The 25,786-nt window shown below is 35.8% G+C and overlaps 1 protein-coding gene across 1 annotated transcript; it reads right to left on the bottom strand.

The window, feature by feature from the left end:
- Nucleotides 1-1,713: 1,713 nt before the first annotated feature.
- On the bottom strand, nucleotides 1,714-25,291 carry LOC115431147 (glutamate receptor ionotropic, kainate 1-like). The gene is made up of 7 exons (XM_030151386.1): nucleotides 24,838-25,291; nucleotides 13,250-13,417; nucleotides 12,899-13,156; nucleotides 9,787-9,968; nucleotides 8,175-8,228; nucleotides 5,485-5,658; nucleotides 1,714-2,001 (listed from the first exon to the last, which is right to left on the bottom strand). The coding sequence occupies exons 1-7, from the start codon at nucleotides 24,920-24,922 to the stop codon at nucleotides 1,714-1,716; spliced, it is 1,209 nt and encodes a 402-aa protein (XP_030007246.1). The 5' UTR covers nucleotides 24,923-25,291.
- Nucleotides 25,292-25,786: the final 495 nt, after the last annotated feature.

The raw sequence follows: 25,786 nt of genomic DNA, 5'->3' as shown, positions 1-25,786 counted from the left end.
TGTAAAAAAACAAAAACAAATGTAACAACTGGAGCTTGTATTTTTCTGTGGTGATGGTGTTCAATAAAAAAATTAAGTAAAAAAAAAAAAAAAGCACTTCCATCTTAAAATATCACATGAACACGAAGCATACGTTTTGGGCAACTTTTAATAAAACGATGTAGTCGCCGAGAGGCTAAGCAAGGGAAAAAGTAATCTTTACCTGACGGACGCGCTGCTAAACAATAAAAAACTGAGCTCCAGAGGAATATCGTTCCATATGTTTATTAAAGCTGAAAACAAACAGTGAAATAATCCAGCAATATCTAAAAACGTCCAAGGTGGCGGTCAGCAAAGTAGGACTTTCCCCCCTCATCCTCTCAGTTCATTCATTCAACAGGTAAAAACAGCTGATTTTACTACTTCGGTGACGTAGGTACCACCCTCACATGACTCCTCCCCGGACGTGACAAAGAAAAAGAAAATACTACCTGGCATTTACAATACGTTTCTTAAGATTCTGCTAGCGTTTCAGCTAACGTGTCGCCCATCTTGCGACAAACACGTTAAATGCATATATATTCCCTTCTTTCTTGAGTCTGTTTGCTCATTCGAAATGAAACATTATTAATATAGATTAAAAATAAATGATATTTAATCATGATTAATCAAAATTAATCCACAGTGACCCTGTGATTAATCTGATTAAATATTGTAATCATTTGACAGCACTAGTATTTACAGCTTCAAAGTTTCTATAAAATCTCTCTGAATCACTGTATAACGTTAGAAAAACCAACATGCTCTTTGACTTCACTGAGGAACAGGATTGGCCCCATATTTAATCTTTGTGGAAATGACCAAAAATAGTCACTTGCCCGATAAAGGCTTATGTATGTTAAGATGATGTTCACATGTAAATAAAACAAATGGACTCTGCATGACAATCTGTGCAGAATACCAGGGTATAAATGATCTAAAATGCAAAACTTAGCATGAGTACGTCCCATTAAACTGATTAACTATAAACTGTGTCATGTTTATCAAGCAGAGCGACGCACCGTTACAAACCATAAGCTAAAAACCTCCCATTTCACAGCCACGTCTTTGTGTTAAAATGCTGATCACAGGTCGAATCACAGACAGTATCTGCTGAGGCTGTTGAGCTAAAATGTTCATTTACTCACACTGTGCTCTTTGCCATTTCCTGTGTCCTTCAATATTCTGTTCCCGCATGCAATTGAAAAGCTCATTTGTCATAGAAACATCTCATTAGAGACTGCAATAAAACAAGAGAAGCTATTAAAGTCAAATTAATATATGTTTGAGGAGCTGAGGAAGTCGACTGACAATTAAACTCAGATAATTAATGCTGGATGAGCTGCATGTTTTTTTTCTAAATGCCAGTGTTTGATTCTAAATGCAATTCTGTCACATGTGTTATTGTCCTGTCTGTGGTTAAATCAATCCTTCTCTTAGTAATTACACCTTTTTCATTTCATTACACATCCTTCAAGTGTACAACATGGACAGAGAAGGACTGTAATTTAAGTCCATGTTTGCTCTTTACTTGCATGTGAAAAGCTCCTCTTTCTCTCTCTCTCTTTCTCTCTCTCTCTCTCTGAGCCATCTGACAACTGACTAATCGAGGAATCCTCCAACATGCCATATGTGACGTCAACTGGCATCTCTTGAGAAAAATTATTTTTGAATGTACGTGATCATCGCACACGTTCATCTAATCTGATTTCCTAACTCCATTGTTTCTGTTTCTGCACCTAAGGAAATGAAATCGAGGCAGCAGGCTGTGAAACAGATGGATAGAAGGATGAGGAAACAGATGAGGGGAGGTGTCGCACATTCATAAAATGAACTCACATCTTTGAGCATGTTCATGAAGCGTGATCCAAAGCGCCAAGGTTTGTGTCGGTGGCACTGAAGGGAGCTGACAGTGATCTGGGAGGCGCGTTGTGAAGCGGCAGCCACCATGTAGACAGCGTCATACATCAGAGCTGCTTCAGTCTGAAACACAGAGGCAGCGGTCGTCATCCATCACCGTGGATCGCAAATCACATGTCACGCACTTATCACATTAGGGCCTGTACAGACAGAGCTGTGTGGCTTTTCACGGCAGACACAGAAATGCAACGTCAGTTTGTAAATTACACTCAAGACGATTGACAATCAGCCACAATGAACACAGTTTAATAGCGATTTTATTCACCAGTACCTGACTGATTATGCACAGAATTAGAACGCAATATGGTGGATTACTGTGTATTGACTCAAGTGCAGTCAATACAGGGTGTGTGTACAACTATTTCTCAGTGTTTATGTCTTGAATTCATTATGTCTTGACATGCAGTGAAAATATTTGTACAGATGATTTGCAAGTGTCCAGATACAATCCTGTGCAAAAGTCCAAAGGCCAGCGTTTTTCAACTGTCTGGTCAGGACCCCATGTGGCTGTATGTGGCCCCTGAATTAAAATGAGTTTGATATCCCTATTATAGACAAATGTAAATGAGCTTAAAATAACACTTAAATCTGAACTTGAGTACTTTATATTAATATATTAAAAAATAGCAGTTGTGAAAAAAGTAAATTATTCATTTATTTAAGATGCTACATTCTATATTGAACTTTTATATATATATATATATATATATATATATATATATATATATATATATATATATATATATATATATATATATATATATATATATATATATATGTTGTTGTACATTTTAATGTTAGTCGCCTCCAAATTGGATAAAGTGAAGGTACTGTTGAGGTACCAGTTAGGTCAGTGTTTTTCAACTTTGGGCTCGGGACCCCACATGGGGTCACCTGGAATTCAAATGAGGTCGCCTGAAACTTCTATGTACTGACAGAAATAAATAAATTTGAAAAAAAAAAACTTACAAATAAAAAATATATGGTGATTTGACAGAGACAATCCCAATCCATAAAAGACATGACAAACTGTGAAGCTGAAACTGAAGCACTGTGGTACTGTTTATCTTTCAAATGTTCATTGTGGTCAGTTTCAGATGCTGCAGCTCTTTCATAATTCATAGTTATTGTTTGTTCAGTATTAATTGCCAGCCTTGTAAATCCAAGCTGGACTGACTGTACTTATCCTGACCAAGGAAAATCAAATTCTCACTTTGTGCAGTAATCTACACCTGGCTTTTCTGCCTCCGTCCATAATAATATAATTATATAGACTAAATGTCATGTTAAATTAACGTTTATTTGCAACATAGTAGAGCAAACTATTACATAATCAAAACAAATTAATTTTAGCAAAAAAACGTTTGGGGTCGCCAGAAATTTGTGATGTTAAAATTGGGTCACAAGAAAAAAAAAAAAGGTTGGGAACCACTGATCAAGGCCAACATTAGGTTTGTTGGTTTAGTAAAATTCTAATGATCACACATGCATTTCTCAGTGTCTGTATTTAGATCCAATCTGGATATATGGGAAGTATGTACAGTAGTAAAAGCAAAATATAGTGTAGTGTAGTGTAGTATAGTATACAGTCGCGGAAAAAAATGATTAGACCACCCCTGTTTTCTTAAATTTTGAGTTCATTTTAATGCCTGGTACAACTAAAGGTACGTTTGTTTGGACAAATATAATGATAACAACAAAAATAGCTCATGCTAGTTTAATTTCAGAGTTGATATCGATCCATTTTCCATGGTTTTCTTGATAATAACCAAAATCACTTCAGTTCTTACATCAATATCTGTCATTGTACTGACAAAAACAGTGTTTTTAGGGATTCCATGTTTTCTTTTCCGTCTGTTTTAGTCACATGATACACACAGAAGTTAGTACTGGGTTGCATAACCATTGTTTTTGATGACTTTTGATGGTCTAATATTTTTTTCTGCAACTGTAGCATAGTATAGTATAGTATAGTATAGTATTGTATAGTATTATGGTATTTAGTGTGACCTCTCTTTGTACTTAATGTGTCTTTAACCCAGATGATGAGCTTTATTGCATTAATTCTCTGATGTTTTCTACCAGCTTTCATTCAACACATGCCAGATGTTTCAGACTGTTTGTGTTGCTTCATGTCATACAGTTAGGGTTAGGGTTAGGACTCACTCTAAATAGTGACTTTAGCCTTTATAACCCATTCACTTCAGTGTGTCCTCTACGGCTGTGTACATATTTCCTGTATTTTATTGTTGTATCTGAAGACAAAAAGAATGACAAGTCAACCCATACGTTGTACACTCCTGCATGATATTAACCCTGACCATGTAGTTTTGTTGCTTAAATCTTAACAAACTACTGCTGGAAACCAAGACCGTCCCATGTGCATTCTGTCAGGGTATGTACACTTAAGAGCACAGCTGTATATACCTTTTCAGCTTTTGTGTTTGTTTACTAGCAGGTGAAAATAACCACAAGATACACACAGGTAACATGAAGTATATTGGAGTTAAATTTCACAGATATTGATCTGATTTCAGGATAATTTTAGGAAATATCAACTGCTAGGATGCAGGTAAAGTGTGGAAATCCCTCCAGTTATTGTTGAGCTATACAGGGTGGGGAAGCAAAATTTACAATATTTTGAGGCAGGGATTGAAAGACAGTGTATGACCAATTAGTTTATTGAAAGTCATGAGAATTTATTTGCCACAAGAAAATTGACATAATAGAAAATGTTTTTATTCTATGTGTCCTCCTTCTTTCTCAATAACTGCCTTCACACGCTTCCTGAAACTTGCGCAAGTGTTCCTCAAATATTCGGGTGACAACTTCTCCCATTCTTCTTTAATAGTATCTTCCAGACTTTCTTGTAATAGTTTTGCTCATAGTCATTCTCTTCTTTACATTATTAACAGTCTTTATGGACACTCCAACTATTTTTGAAATCTCCTTTGTTGTGACGAGTGCATTCAGCAAATCACACACTCTTTGACGTTTGCTTTCCTGATTACTCATATGGGCAAAAGTTTCTGAAAAGGTATGGGTAATAGTGTTAGGTATGATTATGACATCAATATATGTTTGGTTTCAAAACAATTGACGTAGTGCCTGCTGAGAAAAAACAACTAAATGTTCATTGTAAATTTTGCTTCCCCACCCTGTATATGAAATGCTCTTATTTTTATGTGTAGTACAAAATCAGTCACTATCCTCCTGAGACCCAGCAATACATTTGTGTCCTCTGTAGGGGACAAAGAAGTAGGGTTTTACAGCTTTATTTATTTAAAAAAAACAAAAAAAACACTGTCCACTGCAAAGAATAGTCTATTAAAAAAAATTATCTGAAAGAAGTGTTGCATCATGTTATTTCCAATCAGGACAATTATTTAATGTAAAAAAAAAAAAAAAAAAAAGACAAAACTTTTCCTTTCCTGGGTCTCAGGAGGCTACAACACCAGAGAGATAATGTTGTTTGTGTTGGTCATTTGTAATAAGAGACATGTGCGTCAACATGTTAAGATGAATGATCGGATGTAGTGAACTCACTGTCATCATTCCCTCCATCATTCCGGTCTCGGCTTTGGCAGGAGCCTGCAGTCGCTCCATGGCCCATCTCTCCACCACCGAGGCCACCTGAGGGTTGTCAATGTTCAGGAGTCTGAAACCAGTCATGTTGACCCCGCTGTAGCGATACGGCTCCAGGTCGAGGGCAAAAAGGTCCTACGGAGGTACAGGAATATTATTAGGCAGAGTTAATGCTGTTTACCTTAAAAGGCCCACAAGTGGATGTGACTTACACGGCAAGGGTAAAAGGACACTTGATTAAAACAGTGGAACAATCTACAGTGTAATACCATGGAATTATGCCAAGGTCACTGAAAACATCCAGCACTCTTATTATAAAACAAATCACAGATGTTTGAGCGCATCTGCATAATCTTTGCATAACCAAATCTCTAGGTGAACTCACAAACTTGCAGAGGATAAAAGAACTCTTAATTAAGGCAATGGAACAGTGTGTAATTACATGGCGTGCTACCAATATACTGCACATATCCATCACATTTAGGAAAGCAATGTCAAAGAGAAAGCACAAAAGATTCTGTGCACGTACGTAAAACAAATATGTGTGTAGTTTTTTATTTCGAACACATAGAATCATTAGAAAAAGAACCATACAACATAGTCAAACAAAATTTTTCTGCGCTCGAAAAGGAGTGGGAAGAAGTGTAACTTATTGACTCCCACCCCTTTTTACAAACTAATAATCAAATTAAATCCGCTTCCTTTGCTTTGTTAACACACCTTTTCTTCTGTATATTTTTTACAATAACACAAAACATCCATACAAACCATTCACATACACTTTTTTGATCACCTCACATACAATCAGATTTGCATCATCAACTGTTTTTAATATAAACTGTAATATTTATATGCACTTTAAATATTTACCACAAATGCAATGAACAATAAATGTGATAATATCTCCTAATCATGATAACCAATTAATTACAATAATATCTTATTTTATGTGAAATTCTGCATTATAACTTGATATTCACTTATTCAGATAATATTCTATATTTTAACAAATATAAACATTAGCGGCTGTTTAACCCATAAAGACTCAAGTATCCACTGGCAACCAAAACCATCTACTGATCTAAACTGTTTAATACATGTTGATCCACTAATCCTATCAATCCATGTAAATAATTAGTGTAAAATACAGTTATTGGTCATTTCATGGTCATCAGATGTGACCCATTTGGACGTTCAGAGTCTCCGTAGTTACCATGGAAACACTGTCATCTTCTACAACATCAATTTACCAGTAAAACCCACAAAGTTGGATCAATGACAGTGGATGGAGACACTTGGTTTATTTTCAGTTAATGATAAATTTTGCTGAAAAATTCACTTTTTCTTCAGTTTTCTCTATTTTTGCTATAATAATCTTTAACTCTACTCTGAGCTTTTATGAACATTTTTATGATCAGAAAATTAAATGTCGGAAAATACCCAATTTATACTGATTAAATGCAAAATACAGAAGATAATATGGCAATAAATGATGATAAATCACTTAAGAAAGGTTGATATAGAGAAAATTTCATTTTGGGAACTACCGCAAATGTCACACTGGGTCTTTCTACTGATGTAGTTGTTTAATACCTGTTGAAAATTAAATGTCAGAAAATACCCAATTTATACTGATTAAATGCAAAATACAGAAGATAATATGGCAATAAATGATGATAAATCACTTAAGAAAGGTTGATATAGAGAAAATGTCATTTTGGGAACTACCGCAAATATCACACTGGGTCTTTCTACTGATGTAGTTGTTTAATACCTGTTGATCCATTAATCCTATCAACCCATGTAAATAATTGTAAAATACAGTTAAAATACATCTTTTCATGGTTGTCAAATTTTACTCATTTGGACATTCAGAGGCTCCGTAGTTACTATGGAAACACTGTCATCTTCTACAACATTGATTCACCAGTAAAACCCATGGAGTTGGATCAATGACAGTGGATGGAGCCACTGGATTTATGTTCAGTTATTGATATCTTTGCTGAAAAACTTACTATTTCTTTTTTTTTTTTTTTTTTTTGGTTTGATATAACAATCTTTGAATTTCAGCATTTTCATGAACGTCTAAATTAAATATAGGAAATTAGATATAGGAAAATACATGATTTACAGGAAAAATGCAAAATACAGATAATAATCAGAATCAGCTTTATTGGCCAAGTATGTGAACACATACAAGGAATTTGGCTTCGGTTTTTACATTGCTCACGACAGACAGTTCTGACATGAACCCAGACAACATGTGGACCTAGACATAATATAGACAAACATTCGACTAGAGACAAGGACAACAATGGGTTGAGATTTACAGTGGATTTATAATGTAAGTTGTACAGAGTGCAAATTGAAGTTTTTATACAGTAAGTGGATGTGTGGATCCGGTCTATTAAGAATATATGTTTATGTATATATTATTTACAGTGGGATTTACATTGTAATATATACATTAAGTGAAAATTGAAGTTTTTTATACAATGAGTGGATATTCACGGGAATATTATAATCGATGATGATAAATCACTTAAGAAAAGTTAAATAGAGAGAAAAATTTATTCGGGAACTGCCACAAAAGTAGCTCTGGGTCTTTATGGGTTAAAATGAAATGAGATGTGAGTGGTTGGTTTTCTTACCAGTGTGGTGAAGAAGAAGTGGTAATATTCAGTCATCATCCCCATGGACAAGATCTAAACAGACAACACAGGGTAGAATAGTTTAACCCTTTAATTCCTAAGACATTATTCCAGGTAAACGTGCTGCTGTGAATTTATGTCTGTTTCAGTGTCAAAAAAGCCGCTGTGAGGATATGTTTGTGTTCCTTTTCTTCAGTGGTTTTGTTTTACTGTGTGTTTTAGGGTCAACACAGATACTGGAATAACAGAAAAAGACAAAGAGAGGAACTGAAGTTTGACAAGTTTTGACAAAATAAGGCACTCAGAATGTTCATCAATAAGAGTTTTTGGATGCTGAACATGAACTGTGAACTGGAACTCACTGAACAGCAAGTATTTGAATTTTGGCCCAGTGTTTTGTTTTGGGCTCTTTTTTTCTAAATCAGTCCAGCTGCTTTTTGATACCTAGTTGAACTCCAAAAAACAGTGACACGGTCAAAACTCAGTAAAAACACAGTAAAAAAAAAAAAAAAAGAAAAAAAAAAGAAAAATCACCACAACACAGCAAACAGTAAAAATAAAAAACATCTTACTGCACATTCACTTGTCTGATATCTACAGATTTTTTTATTATGTGATCATTTATTTATCTTTTAATGCTTATGGCCATTATGGCAATTAACTTGTGTATTGCCCCAGTGGACCTTTGTCATTTGTGTTGGGAAGGGAGTGGCTCCATTGTGTGTTGTCCTGTGTTGTGTAATTTTATTGTGGTGGCATCTGGTGCTGTTTCTGTCTATGTGTTTTTGTGTATGTGTTTATGATCCCTGCTGCACTCCAAATTTCCTTTCTAAGGATAAATGAAGTTGAAAGTTGAAGCTGAAAGTTGAAACCACAAGGAAAACAGTGTAGAAAAAAAATAAAAAATAAAAAATAAAAATAAAAAATAAATAATTATAATAAAAAAGCCCAAACAGGTCTAAAAGGTCTATTCTATCAGCATTTTTGAAATTTTTCTTATTGAACAAATGGTTGAATTTTTGGGAATATTTAAGGTAAATTACACATTCAGAATGCTCACCACAGACACATCAGGGGTTAAAGGGTTAAAGTTTGGCCTCTGACTGTACATACACACTAGAATTTTGATCCAGACAGTATTCATATAATCTGTTCCTAACCAAACGTTATCCAACCTTGCCTTTATTTCACCCAGAGCGTTTTACAAATGACATGTCATCCATTTTCTGTATTATCCCATTTTGCATTGTTTGCATGGTTTGCATACCAAGTATCAAAGTGAATATATGTCATAATTTGACTATGTTAGCACAGTGTCTACAATTAATCTTGTGTACGATTCTAAATTTGTATGCCTGACTTGGAAATAGACTCTGCATGGATTTGGATATGAACATAAGATTTCTGAAGGGGATAGATTTTGACTAATCTTGCACATAGTAAATATGAAATCAAGAGTAATGCCAGAAATACCAAAAGGAGTATGCTTAATTGAAAAAAAATACAAAATGGATTTGTGACAACACTGCATGTTAAGTCTTTGTGGTGTGGATGCAGTGCAGACATACAGTGAACATATGATGATGATGATGATGATGATGATGATGATCACCTGCTTTAGAACATCAGCTGACGTCTGGTACGAGCAGTCAAATATGACATAGAACTCCTTCCCCTTCTTCATCTCTTTCAACAGAGGGCGGGCATCTTTGCTTCCTGTCGGCAGCTGACGGATTTTGATTTTAATGCTGTATCTGGATGGAGCTTTGATCAGTTCTTGCAAACGGATCAGTCCTTGAATTAAAAGACAATTATACCATTATAACACCCCACAGTCACATTAATTTAACCAAACCCTAGTATTATAGCCTCATTTAATCTCCAGCTTTTACAAAAAAAAATTCCACTCGGTTTCCAAGTTGATTAAATTTCTAAGTTAAACACTCCACATTTTTTTGTTGATGGCCTTGTTGAAAAAACATTAAGCCACAAAAGACAGTAATTGACTGTAAACCAGTCATACTTATTCAGACTTCTCTGTAATGACATGATACCAAAAGGAGCAAAAAACTCCCTTTATGTACAGAAATATTAAGCATCAATTATGAAATTGAATTAACTCAATAAAATAAATTAGAGCATATAAATCAGTCTAAACTTACAACATTAAAATTATGCTGAATTGAACTTGTTGAATTTGCATTTAGTGATTTGTTTTGTATTTTTACCTCTTCTCACGAAATGATTGTGACAATGGGATTTATTCTTGGTAGATAACGTGTAACTGGGACTCAGTATGTAATCATTGAACATGGTGAAAGGAAGAATAATAAATAAATAATAAACAAATAAAGGAAGAATGGGTCTGAAATTGTTGCAGTTCCTCCTTGTGACCCTTGGAGGGTGGTAAAAATTTTCTCAGCACCAATGCAAATTCCGAATGATGATTGTTGTAAAATGTCTTGTTAAGATGGCAGTCAAAAGTAAAGCTACGTATCAGTCAGTTTAACAAGTAGATTTAAGAACAATATTGTCAAACATATTCCGTTCTATCCCATTAGCCTAGCTGCACTTGAATTATCTGTCACGTATGATGTTACAGTTCCATAAATGTTAGCAATGGTAATCAGTAAATGTATATATGATCTAGATTACTTCTGTTTTGGCTTATTAGTTGTTTTTTTTTACGAGGACTTGAAATGTCAGTGTACTGCCATGCTAGCTTTGACGCTAAAATTTTCATATTGCAGTTTCTGTCTTTGACCACCAGAGGGCACGTGATTTGAAACACTTAGGTCAGTGCATCACCTGTTAAGTTAATTTGGTTAATGCCAACTGTATAACATTTCTTCATGCTAAATAAAACATTTTAAGACAGGAAACCAGCCATTTATATAAACAAATTACATAACTCTTTGAAAATACATTTAATGGACATTTTGTCAAATTCAATTGTGTGAATTACCACATATATTTGGATCTTATGTTTTTGTTTTTTTGTTTTTTTTTTAATTTGTATTTCTCTTTGCTTGGTTTTCTGTGATACTTTTAACATTAAATCCATACATTTAATTTTATCAAAGTTTGCAGTGTCTCATCTGTTTGTAACTTCCCCCTCTTGTGGTTTTGATAAGGAAATTCCAGGAAAGTCTATTAAAAAAAAAATCTTAAATTACGCAAAACATAATAAGGGGGTTTAGGAAGATAGTTGCTTTTCAGTGCTTGATTTATTAGCAAGTACAATGTCAAGTTATAAACAAATGTTGTCATCATTCTTACGTCACATTAACGCATGCTCTGATGGTAGCTAGCAAGTGGCGGCTTTGGTCTTAGATCTTTATATTTTAAGATATTATTATTATTATTCTTTATTTTTTCTTCATTGTGTCTGTAAGCCTTTGCATTATGCTAATTTATTTGTTTAGAAGATTTTTCTTTTTGACATAATGATATTAAAAAATTCTTTGTTTTGTATACATATATTTTTTCAATAAAGTTGGTGGAAAAAAAGCTAGCAACCGGCGGTGGCAGAGCTAACGAAATTTGCACGCAAAGTTTACTAATTTATGATATCTTACTCCACATATAGACAAAAAAAGACAACAAGAACAAACAGCTGGAGGGATATACATGCATCAAAGTGCTACTGTCATGTTGAAAACAGGCAGGAGCTTCACATGACAATATCTGATAAGTTTTCTGCTTTCAAATAACCACAATATCTAGCTAACCTTAACACCTAGCTAGCTAACGACGCACCAGACTGGATTAATTGCTGTGTCCCCTGGCCTGGACATTTCTGTTATTGGATTTTAATGTCAGTGCACAATCGGAAATGACTGATCGCGACCTGAACAGATGGTGATATTTGTTGTGAAGGACAACCTGCATGCGTTTGTAAATACAAAGTTAAAGAAGAAGATCTGTAAAAGGTAAGAAATCTGACTTAGCATAGTAGTGTCCAATGAAGGAATGTTTGTGAAACGTGGTAGAGGTTCTGTTTGGCCAGACTGCACAGTTTTGAGATGTTTAGTTTTTTTCCCCCTATATTGGTGAGTTTATCTTGGATTGTTTTGTCATGTTTAAAATGTGTAAGTGCTTGTGGTGGACTGCAACTTCATGAAACATTCATTTCACTGACTCTGCACAGTTTAGGTTCAGTAGGTTGAATTAGCTCTTAATTCTATAGCCACCATAATGCCCTAAGGGGAAGAACCTATTTCTAGCAGTTTTTGACATTTTGTGTACATCATAACTTTATGGTATATAATGCTGAGTTGGTTTCTAGGTGGAGTTTGTTATAGCAGTGCAAATATAAAGCAATACAGGTAACCTGCAGTTACAAGTTTAATATAAATATTTTTAAAGAGGTGAAGATAATGGCACTTTTTGTCTATGAAAGAGAAAAAGTAATAACAAATGCAACAAGTCTCCAGCCCAGACTGTGTTTTTACAGGCCAACAATCCAAAATATTATGATGATTGAATTTAAGATGATTACACAGATGAACATGGAATAAACTCAATCTGGGGAAGCTCAAAAAGAAAATGAATTCTAAAAATGCACATCAGTATGGTAAACATATTTGATATAATTTGGTGTAATGTTAGTTTTAATTACATCTGGCATATGCTACTGATGTGTTTTTCTGCATTACTGCTTTTCCAGCCCCTCTGGGAATGACACCAGATGTCTCCTGTCATTTTATCCCATGTTCACTCACCAGTTGCATCCTCATATACAACAGTGACTGTCTTCCACTTGTAATACTGCACTATGTCCAGCACAGATCGGCTTATTGAGGCGTACTCAGGATAGAGGTTAATATAGAAGTTGTCTTTGTTGTCCACTGAAGGGTGTTTCCAGCGTGTCTGGATGTGAGGGACTTCTAGGGCGTTACAAATGGACTGGACTGCACTGACAGATGAGCTGTGAGAGGGGCCGAACACTGCCCCGACGCCCAACGCCAGCTGGTCGCAGGCTACAGGTATGAAACAGAATGAAGGGAGAAAGTAGAAAACAAACACGAGAAACAGTTTGATCCTAATCTTATTAGTTTCACAGTAATCTTTACCTCTTCTTGAGGCCTCAAAACTGTCAAACAAGTTTATCCTCTGGATGTCATAGGTCAATGTGGTGTTTGGCATTAAGGTCCGGTTCCTGTTTATGTTGGTTACGGCGAATTTAAAGGCCAGTTCTTCAACACTAATGGGCTCATTTTCGAGTGTCTCAAAGATGCCCCCTGTAGGAAGAGAAGAAACACAAATGTTGAAAGCAGTCGGCACATATAATCAAAGAAAACTATTGATCTAGTGGCTTTACACAGCACAGTTATTCTTTGCAATTATCATACTTTTCCAAATTTGAAGGTTATCACAGCAGTGAGTAATGTGGCCCTGTTCTTCTTTGCACTTCTGTCACATAATACTACTGAGATGACAGGATTTAATCTCATTCAGCTTGACCTTTCCTCACTCCACCCTGTTTACTTGACCTAAATTCTAAAAACTGTCACAATAACACTTATGAAAGTGTGTTGTAATTTGGATATGAAGCCATGCTACACATTTGTAGGCCAACTCCAAAGTAACCACGAATAAATTATCATGGCAGACAATTAAACGTCATGTAATATTTCCTCGCTGCCCTTTTCACTTGTAAGCAGTAACACATGAACAGCTGTATTATACACCCTCATATTTCATGGTGCCTTTGTTTACTGCTGTATACAACAATCATCTTCTGTAAAACTCATTTCAGGTTTATGGTATCACATAGTCATCATGAAATGTAATTTACAGTAAAGATGTTAAAGTCTTGTTGGTAGGCCACCAAAACAGAAACAGTCTTATCTGTGAATAGCTGCATCTATACCTGGATTTCCATGAGAGAAATGAAAAAAAAAATCATCTACTTATTTCTGTTTTGCTGATTTTCCTCACTTCAGGGTTGCTTTTCCTGTGGAGCTGATCTCCAGACTCTTACTTTGCAAATGTGAAGGTTTCATTAAATCCCACAGCGGCATCTTTGTCTTTAATGTCCTGCAAAGTGCTCATCTGCTCCTTGATATTACAGAAGAATCGTTTTTATTGAGCCATTTGGTGGCAGTTTTATATTAATTCAACACTCATTCAGTTTTACAATATGTAGAAATCACAGCCTCTGGAAGATTAGAAAAATCCATGATGAAAATGCAAATCTAATCTTTGAGGTATCTGTTTATAGAAAATCTGCATAAAATCAAACTGCACGGGAAGAGTCTGAATCACAGACCAGTGGATTTATGTTGAAGAGAAACACGACTCTTTACCGTTACACAGTCATTTTTTAAATTACTAAACCATACTTTGCCATGAGGCATGCAAGAGGGATTTACATGTCATATCTATTTCTACAGTAATTATTTTAAGTATGTGCTTACACCTGAAAGTAGAGTAAGAGAGCAGTTCTCTAAGCTAAAACTGGTTCATTTAACATTTGTGGATGGGAATTGAGAACTGGTTCTATGTCATCTCATCCAATGGAATCATGTGCCTCCAAGCTTTCGGTGTCTTTTATCGATGTTTTTCTAATAGTGACGCCAGTTTCATGCATTACTGCTGGAAACTTGAAACAACAACGAGTCATGCTGGAAAAGAAGACGACATCTAAATCAGGTCTTCATTTTACAAGTAAAAATAGCAGCAGCACTATGTGTAATTATTTGAATAAGAACAGAAACACCATAGAGTGAAAAGTGTTGCATCTAACAGTATTTCCATTACTGAACAATCTTTTCAATAATATTCTCTATTCATTGTTTGGATTTTAAATGTGAAATATTTATTTTCCAAAGTCCAACATGACATCTTCAAATATCACCACAGTCCATAAATATTCAATGTACTGTCACAGAGGAGGAAAGAAACCAATAAATCTTTACATTAAAAAATCTGGAATTAGAGAAATTAGACTAATAGACCACGCTAGCGTGTTGACCCATAGGGATACATGGGTCATATTAATAGCAATATCTAGGGACAGAAGTTAGGAAAACAATTCCTGTTTTTAACTTCATTTCCCATCATACAGCGTGGTCCTGCACTTCCTGTCAACTGTCATGGACTGAAGCTAGTAAATGCGTCGTGCCTATTTTAACTTCATTTCCTGTCATGAAGCGTAGTATTGCACTTCTGGTCAACCAAGCAATGTGATTGTAAGGCAATTGTATTCCAAAAGGACTAATATCTCCCAAAATATTGGTCCTATCAACTTGCTGAGATATATAATGTGGAGATGGGACTATTCCTCAACTGTAGGCACCAAATTGACCAGTTAAAAACGTCTCAATTTCTCAGAACTGTGCAGACACACACGCACAAACACACGCACACACACACACACACACACACACACACACACACACACACACAGATGCTCTGAGACCTTCCAGTATTATGATATAGATATTTACGATACTTAGTACAGGATTTTCGCAGGGTCTTAAAAAGTCTTTAAAGTCTTGAATTTACAAATCTGCATTTAATACCTAAAAAAAGTCTTTAAAAGGTATTAAGTTTGATATGGTAGGCCTTAAGTTATGTTGCCACATACTGCCATAAATGTGTTTAAATGTGTCTGTTGAATGTCCAAACTGCAAAGAAAGCAACACTATTCTACTCAGTTCCACCTGTTCCAACCTGACAATTTCTATTGAAATTAGGAACCAGTTATTGCTAACTTGGCAGCCCCCGATGACAAGTGACCTGGATCGGTGGGAATCAAGGTGTTCGAAGAAATAAATACATTCTCCTAAATTCTAGGAGTCACAAATTTTTTAAATGGGTAATAAATTCAGTTCTAAGTAGTCTTAAACAGATCTTAGAAAGTCTTAAATTTAACTTGTACAAACCTGTAGGAACCCTGTTAGTAGGCGGTTACATTTTTCTGTGTAACATGGGCTTAAGTTTTAGGAACACTATATTTTACACACTTCATGGTGGTAAAAATTCAGTTATTACATACAGGGTGGGGAAGCAAAATTTACAATATTTTGAGGCAGGGATTGAAAGACAGTGTATCACCAATTAGTTTATTGAAAGTCATGAGAATTTATTTGCCACAAGAAAATTGACATAATAGAAAATGTTTTTATTCTATGTGTCCTCCTTCTTTCTCAATAACTGCCTTCACACGCTTCCTGAAACTTGCGCAAGTGTTCCTCAAATATTCGGAGGACAACTTCTCCCATTCTTCTTTAATAGTATCTTCCAGACTTTCTCGTAATAGTTTTGCTCATAGTCATTCTCTTCTTTCCATTATAAACAGTCTTTATGGACACTCCAACTATTTTTGAAATCTCCTTTGGTGTGACGAGTGCATTCAGCAAATCACACACTCTTTGACGTTTGCTTTCCTGATTACTCATATGGGCAAAAGTTTCTGAAAAGGTATGGATAATAGTGTTAGGTATGATTATGACATCAATATATGTTTGGTTTCAAAACAATTGACGTAGTGCCTGCTGAGAAAAAACAACTAAATGTTCATTGTAAATTTTGCTTCCCCACCCTGTACACTCCACACAGGCTTAGAACATTTGTTTTTCAGTCACCACATTTGCATGAAAATGAACACTGTACAAATACTCTCAGATTTGTATCCATTTTAGACGGTGAAGCTGAAAATGTGTGAAGGCTTGTTTTTTTTTCCCCTACACAGAGAATTCATCTGGAAACAACAATCAGATCTAAAAAAGGAATCATTAATGAAATTGGAATCTATACATTTCCTACCTATGTGTATTTGTATCTTAAGGCTCTTAGCAAATCCTTATTTCCATTATTGATCACCTGGTCTGCATGATTTGAATGACTAATTCCTTATTTCAATTCAAAATATCATAAAATACTGGAAAATGTCTATCATGGTTTCCCAGAGATCTTTATTTCAAAGATTTTCAGTTTATAAAAACAGTCTGTAAATCCTGTTGTTGGAGAAGCCATGGCTATTGATTAATAGAATATTGTTACAGAAATTAGCTCACTGACTTTTTCTTTTATCACTAATCATTTTTCTTATGTTTTTTCATTGTTGTTTCCTAATTATTTATGCTTCCTCTTTTTAGATCGTGTATGAAACTTCATATGAGAAGAAGTTACAGACATCCACCTGTGCTGGAGGTACGTTCTGATATAATAATATTTGACATTTCCTCTTCTGCAGGGCTGATTAAGGACAATATTTTTACAGTATGACAGTTGTCTCAGGCAATATCACAGCATCATTTATGGAATTACACAATCATTATTAGTTTTTATAATTAATTTTAGTCACCCTTTTGTTGAGCAAATGCTTATTATAACTGAAGCTTTAAACTATTTTTACTGAACTATGTCTAAAAAGTCTCCCTTTTGGAAATTCATTAAGTAAAGCCATTCATTTCCCATTTGAACTAAAGAAATCATGAGAAAAAGAGGAGCGGGACATTTTAGAAAGTATTTAAGAAACAGGACAATGCCTAAGCTAACTCAACCCTCTTACCATGATGGGATAATATTGGAACTCATTGACCCACTTTGTTACCGTTGTATTTCAAGATTTGATACTGCCCTCTCTGTGCTTGTTGACGCTCTTCTTATGTCTTTGCATTTTCGTTTTATTGTCTGTTTGTTAAAAACATGTAAAATCTGTCAAAAATAAAGTATAAAAAAAGAAAGTATTTAAAATTGAATAAATCCTCTTCCATCAACAACATAACAACATAAATGGAAGAAAAGTGCAAACAGGTTTGATTATGTGTACAGCTGCATTTTTCTTCAGTGCTTCAGACAAACAAATGCGTACATACTGTAGGACAACCTTAAATATTATATCTTTAAATGGTATAATGCTGTAACCTTATAAAACACTGACCAGTGTTTGCACAGAGTAAAAAAAAAAAAGTCAATTTTTAAAAACACAGTCCTTCCTCTGTTGGCTCTGTTTCCCTGGGCTGTGGGGAAGGGGGGCTGTTTAAGAGCTGAGACGATCAACCTGAAAACCATCCAACTCATAATCCACCACGCTGGTCCAGAAAGATGAGTGTCCTAGCATGCCACGGCCGGCAATATGGCCGGCAGTTTAACCCCAGCAGGCACGAGCACTACATACAATGCTTTACATTCAGTTGCGTAAAGCTCCACATGAAAAACATTAGGATTAAGGCTAGAAAAGTGCTGGATTGTCTCTGGATTGTCAGCACCTGCGTAAAAGGCGGGCAGACTCGTGTGAGACCCAGTGTCCTTATCCGTGCTGAAAATGCCCCTGCGCGTCGATTTCCCCTCGAGCCTTTTAAATGTGAATCATTAAAAAACATCTGGGCCTGCAGTGATAGGATTTCTGGGCTAAATGTTTGTTGCCACGTTTAAGTGCAGGCGTAGTTATTTGTAATGTTTAATAACTGTTGTCAGATATACCAATGACAGCCACTTCCATGGTTTTCCCACAGCAACACAAAGACTGAAATAAGGCACTTAGAGAGCAGTGCAATTTTCAGAATTGCTCAATCAATAGTTACATTAACCATGGACATAAATCATAAGTATGCCATTCCAGTGCTACAATAGTTTGCAAATGACCTCTTCTCAACACAGAGGCTACAGATGGCAATAGGTCATTGCACTCTCTAGCAGTCTTTGAAGAAGCGCCTGTGAAATTGTGATTGATTTGGAAGGAGAAAAGGCCTTTAAAAAGCTCCCCTTGAGACCTTAATTGTGAATGACCTTTTTCTTTGGTGTAGCATAGCCTCAAACCCCAAACTGAGAGAGCCTTGTCTGGACTCCCTGGTCACTAAACGTGCTTGAAAGTGCCAATCCTAATTATGGTTACCAAGCTTCAGCGAGCAGCTGCTAGGACCTGTTTAAGTCCTTCATTCTATCTGCAAGAATATGGCATTTTTCAGGTAAAAAAAAATCAATAACCATCTCTAAAAATCGCCGAAGACATAGCTGTCATCACAGCACAACAAACAAATGCAAATAGCAGCATCATTTCTAATCAGTGAGTCAGTTTGCTTCGGACTTTAACAAGGCTATGCAAAATAGATGGACCCGTCGGAGCAAAAATAGCTGCTGCTATTTAGATTTTCTGATTTACATTTTTTGTCGTTGACCTCTAATCAAATGCTAATCACATGCATCATCCCAAAGCAAGAGCTCCGAACTCAAATCGGAACTTGCTGTATCTGCTTTGTGTCTAAAAATAATGCATAAACAAAGTGAATCATCAGGTAATATTGGCAAAAAAAAGTATGTTAGACAGTCTATACGACTTCCTAAAATAAAAGTCACTTATTTAAAACCAGTATTCATCAGTGGCTTTTAATAATCCATTGATATTATCTTCCCCAGTCTACTTAATGCACCGCCTCTTCCACTTTTAATTGTATGTATCCTCATTTGCCATCCCACAGTAGCTCTGTAAAGCTTCAGTGTTAATGAAAACATACTTGGAGCAGCTGTTCACAGTGGCAACATCCTTAACAAGACATTTTTTTGTTCAGCTTTTATATGTTAAATGAGCTATATAAACTGTTTACACTCTTATAGTCTCCAAAATGCACGTTCCTTTGTTAATTTCCTCTCTTAGATTTGCAAAACGCCACATGCCACAGTAGCAGAAAAAGGCATTATCATTTCCTCTTATTTCCACCTGAGATAAAATCATATATTTATTTATTTATTTATTTTTAAATATAATGAGTTTCTTGATTTCCTGAGCACGGCCCATGGGATGCAGTGTGACAGCTGTGTGTCTGCAGCTCGGCATAAAGAGCACCGGTCCAAGCAATCGCAGCTTGTCCACATCAGCAAAACACCACTGAATGATATCTGTGCTGTTGAAAGGAGCTGAAACCTTTGTTAAAACATAAAGCCTTTGGCAAACATGCAGCGTTATAGAGTGGAACTGACTGATCCAAATGTCAGCTATAAACCTCCAGTTTTTCTCACGCTCACGTCCACACATCTGGAGCGAAGCGTCATTTAATTTTTCTTTTTGGAAAATGAGTTTAAAATTATCTTACTACATACAATACATTCATGTATTTGAAAACTGAGGCAGGAAATCAGTCTTATCTCTTATAGTCATTTTCAATTAAAAGGCCTCACAAAACACTGTGCATATCACGAGAAAATAATTACGTTTGTTCACACCGCAGGCTCCGACAATTATGATACTGTAGTGGCAAGACTGAGGCAACACTCATGTCCCAATTGTAGTCATCCAAACAGAGATATTTAAGTAAAGCAAACAACAGCATTACATATAAATCCTTCGTCAACCTGGCTTTGTTGATAGCCCGGTACAATATTAATCCATCTCCTTGCCTGATAAAAATACGTTAAAACACCCAAGGATCGAAACTGGCACCAGTGAGATTATAATAGCATCAGTGTTGCCAGATGGAACATGTTAAAGGTCCAGTGTGTAAGATTTAGCAGGCTGTGGGAGGATGTGACTGCAGAAATGGAATAATCATTTTCATATCTCTACAAATATTGAAAATCCAGATCACTGTGTTTTTTAAAATTTTTTTTTTTTGGCATTTTTTTCTCCTCCTACCTTTAGACCTTTTAGCTGTTTATATCCACAGACAGAGGGAAAAGGTCGCTGTTCAGAGTCCACCATGTTTCTAAAGTAGCCCAGAACAGACTTCCTCTTCTTCTCCTTTTTTACATTTTTGCTGGGGAGCATCCAATATAGAGTGTAGACCAGATTTCATTTTCCCAAAACAAACAAAATGAACACCCAAACAAGTCACTTTTTTGGGCGTTATAGGAGTGTGTCTTAATTGAAATGTCCAACTTCACTGCCACATGTCAGCAAATATCACAAAAATAAAATATTGTATTTGATAGAAAGTCATCAAATGCAAGTCATGTAAATAATACAAGCCCGTATTCTATTATATTCAATATAAAATGCCTAAAATATTTGATTAGTGAATAGGAATTTATATACAGCTGTGCTCATGAGTTGAGTTGATCATCAGAACATGCATGAGTGGCTGCAAAAACATTGTGAGAAAAAGCCCATTTAAACATAACCGTGATAATGTTAGGAAATTGATCTAGATGAGACAGACTACACTGACTACAACTACTATTACTGTCATGAAATGATCACATAATTGCATATTTAGCATCATTCACTATACATAACACTGAATTATGATGTATAGTCAAAGGAATTCAAAACAAATTATAGTGCAAATAAGGTACTTATCTTATACCTGGAGATACAAAATAGCAAAAGCAATACTTGAAATCGAGACTACCACTATAAGAAGCATGTCTGGGATTATTTCATTTTTAAACTCAAACCTTAACCATTTCACATATTGTTGGTTTTTCCATTTTCATAACATTGTGAGTGTATGCAGATCTGCCATAATATATTCAAAACTTCATATATAATTTAGGGTACAATATGATTAATAGAAGACAAGATGAGATAAATAAAGCAATATCATTAATGACGAAATGTATTATTTGTCCCTAATTAATCTTTTTTTTTCTTGCAGCATGAAGCTGTAGCCTGAATCCAAGGCTTCAGAGCATTGTGTGTTCGTGTGAGTCAAAAATGGGTCATGGGATCATGGCTCAGCCCATCTTTGTTGTTCTGGACGTCTGCATTTTCCCAAGTAAGACAAACCAACTCTGTAAAAGGACTCGTAAGATTTAAAGAACGATTCAGCACATATATAGTGTATATAGAGTCTGCTTTCAATAATTGTGTAGATAAAACAGAGAATAAGCATATCACACTGTGTTTGCAGATGACACATGGATCAATGCTTTCACTCAATAGGCTATTAGCTAGCAAATGAACAAATGGACAAAAAAGTTCAAGCTGCCTTGGATAATTTATACTAAAGTAATTATAAGTTTGATCTTAGAGATGCTGGCAGGTAAAGCTAGAGCAGAAATCACTACACAAGCTGTTCTTGTGAGCCACTTTATGGTGCGTTGAAAACTTCAATAAATGCTGTCTTTTCAAGCCTCCAAAATACCATATAAAAAGCTATATATTAAAGCTTATCTCTATTGCAAAAAAAAATCACACTCTATTATTTCAACGTTATTTCTCAGCTTTGTAATTGCTCCAGTTAGAATTTCTTATTTTTCCAAATGATTTAAAGAATCACTGAGCTTCCATCTCATCTTTAATAGGCCAGACAATGCTGTGGGGTAATGCATGCTGGGAGGTCATAAAAACAAAAGATTTTGCTCATGCTGCAGGCAAATGCTGATAAAGCCTTGGGCTTTTCTTTTTATAGACTTCTGTTCCTCATTAAAGAGGAGAGAGCAAGAAAAATACAATGAGTGAACCTTTCTTTAAAAAACCCTGATACCCAGAGTGAGGTTAACATGAAGAAACTGATCTTAGAGTCTAATGTGTGGGTTTGTCACTGTGTGCGATTATCATATGAAGGGGAGTCTTTTAAAGCAGAGGAACACAATGACGTAGTGTTTTGCTTTCTCCCACCTCCCCATCCTGGGTCAGTTCCCAGTGATACCCCCTCCTCCTCCCCAACTACACCACCAGTGCCACTCCAACCTGGGCTCATGCCAGACTGATCATGAATGAGGACCAACCAGTCTACTATCTTCGTTTGATGTGGAGCACTGAGCTTTCTCTGTTCCAGCGATACCAGTGAGCACCACCAAAATATTACATGTCCAAAGTGATGATTAGCATTATAAAATGTATCAGTGCATCAAGAAAATCCACTCAAATTCTAATAAAACAGAGTATAAGACCATGAAAAAGGAAGGAAATGATAATTGACTATTGGTGTATACATCACTTATGTCCAAAACAGCAGCAAACATATCAGATGAGACTAATTGCAGGCAACAGCAAATCAACCTTAAATAAACAGCTAAATAAAGTTCAGGCCAAACCACAAACTGCTGCCTCTGTGCACTTCCCAGTGATGAGATTTGGTAGCTGCCTAAGTACCATATTTGGGGGAAGAGACTTTATGCATAAAGAAGATTAGTTTTAGTTGTTTAAAGGCTTGGGGAAGAAGATTTACCATTATTACCAACCCCAGTGAAAAAGAGTGGTAGCCATTCACAATCTGATGCCAGTGCTTGCCAAGACCGAGAAATGTTAATTGAACCAAGCCACACACCATATGGACGAGATTATGATGAGTGCGGGTCATGAAGAGAATGACAAAAGATTAGGTGGCCTCGGAGAGTGATAGATAATTTAGAAAGATTAACAACATACAGCACAGATCAGGACTGGCAGAGCAGAGAGGTGGCACCGGCCTACTGGCCTCTATCGTTATGCAACACCAGACTGATTGGAAGAATCTTTAGAAGTAGAGGAAATATAGAAAAATACAGAGCTGCCCTGGGCATTGAGTGGATCAGAGAGTCTTGGGGCCTAAATTAAAAAATGTAATTCTTGTGATGCAATCACCTAACTCATGAGAGGAATAGAAAATAACCAATGGGAGAGGAGCAGAGATCATTAATTTGCACGAAAACACTAACTTGCTGCACACTTTTGTCTAAGTTACATCAGAAATCAAAGGGAGGGGGATGTTGAAATGCACGCTCTGTTTGTCTAATTATAAGCACAGACTGAAATTGAAAGCAAAGTAGACTTTCATGTCTCAGAGGACACAGACACATTCACAGATGTCAGTGGAGATCAGCATCCACTGAGCAACCCGGTCTAAATACCTTTGTTCTTTGTTTTACTGTGACTGCCCACTCATTATTCTTAAGCTCTGTATTAATTTCACAATCCTCTGTGCCAAAGATGACATTGTGCCAAGAGTACATCCCTTCAGATGGCGCAGTAGGCCACTTTAATCACTCATCCTCTTCTGACCTGCGCTGTCAACACCAAGGAACAGAAAATGCGACTATGGAACTGGGCTAAAGTGTATTAACATGAATTTAATGAAAATCAGTAGTTTGTTCTTGTATGCCTCTTTCATGAGCCCCTATTAGAATATCTTGCTTATGAAAAAGGGAACATTAACCAATAAAGCTACTAATATCAAAAAAACTAGAATAGGAGCATCAGACAGCATCACAACAACATGGAAAAAGTTTCTTTGTCTTTCTAATATGCTGTTTTGTCACTTTACACTTTAACTTTACATGTCTAATCCAGGCTAAAGGAGCACAAGTGTTTAAAGAATTGCAACATTGCCATCTGAAAAGTACCACATATAGGCTATGAGTGGCCTTGAACGCACCGTGACTGTCTGTAGCCTCATAAAGGAGTAAAAAAAATAGGTGCCATGAATTAAATTCTGTGCTATAAAGATGGACTTATCTACAGCAGTTGAGTTGTTAAAGTTGGCAGAAACAATTTTTTTTGCATTTCCTAGCAGTACTTAATTAATTAAAATGGTTATGAGGCAATATTTTAGGACGAAGCAAAATGTACATTCGGAGACCATGAAGGTAAAATCCCACAAATTATTGAAAGGTCATAATTTTATTTCATTGCTCATGCAAAGATGGAGCACATTATTAATACAACTGAAAAATGAGGTTCACCCGATTGTAGGTCATAGGATGGAATATTAAAACAGGTAGTGATTTCACAGTGGCAGTCTGTGTTTTGAATATTTTAATAAACAGTAAATGAAAAATTCAGACCACTTACCAATTCTCAGGACTTGCGCAGAACTGAGCCAAAACTCTGCCATCAAGTAAAGCAGTGAAAATAACAGTCCCTTCCTTTTCGCCATGGTCCTCCCTCCGGAGTCAAATTTAACATTGATATCAGTTTTTCTTCCCTTGGTAATTCATGCTGATAACTTGCCAGTCTTTATATCCGTAACGAAAAACAAACTGGCATCCGACCCACATCCTTCCCTCACACATTGTGATGAGAAAAAAACATCAACAAAAACAAAAACACACGCTCCACTTGTTTCAAGACCAAAAGAACTCCAGTTTTTTCCATTCTAAAATCCTTTATGTGTTACTATGGTTTTGCTTCCTAGATTCACTGTCCTGGCATCCCTCTTATCATGTTTTTTTTCCCGGTGCACACTTGAATTGTAGGCTGCAACTAAGGAGGAGGACCGTGCACTGTGCTCCTGCTGTCAAGTGAGCAAGAGTAGAAAACAACATTTCTGGTTACAGTTTTCAAAATAAAAGATAAATAAATGGCAAGTAGAGAATATTATCACTATGATGGGGAAAAATCAGTCAGTGGTCAGAAAAATTAGTTTTTTAACAAAACATATAGATAATACAGATTAGAAAGGTGCTACATAAGGTTATATCCATAGATTTGATTGAAATATTTATTATTAATTGTAGTTTAATAACATGATATATGTAATGTGTGTGTTTACAATTGATACCATCTTCAAAGCCTGTTCTTTTTACATTTATCTTTCATAGTTCTCATATGTACTTGTCATTCAGGATTATACTCTCCAGTCTCCCAAAGTCCAGTCTTGTATGGATCTCCTTTTTAAGTGTTTATATCATCTTCTAGCACCGGTCGATGCTTTTATTATGAAATTAAGCTTGCCATGCTTCCAGTTTGGCACGGACTCACTGAGGCTGATTTGACACAGCCGAGTGATGCTCCCGTGCAG

Source organism: Sphaeramia orbicularis, chromosome 13 (assembly GCF_902148855.1).
Source record: "Sphaeramia orbicularis chromosome 13, fSphaOr1.1, whole genome shotgun sequence".
Classification (NCBI taxonomy): domain Eukaryota; kingdom Metazoa; phylum Chordata; class Actinopteri; order Kurtiformes; family Apogonidae; genus Sphaeramia; species Sphaeramia orbicularis.
Note: the sequence above shows the minus strand (reverse complement) of the source record. Positions and strands in the feature narration are given on the sequence as shown.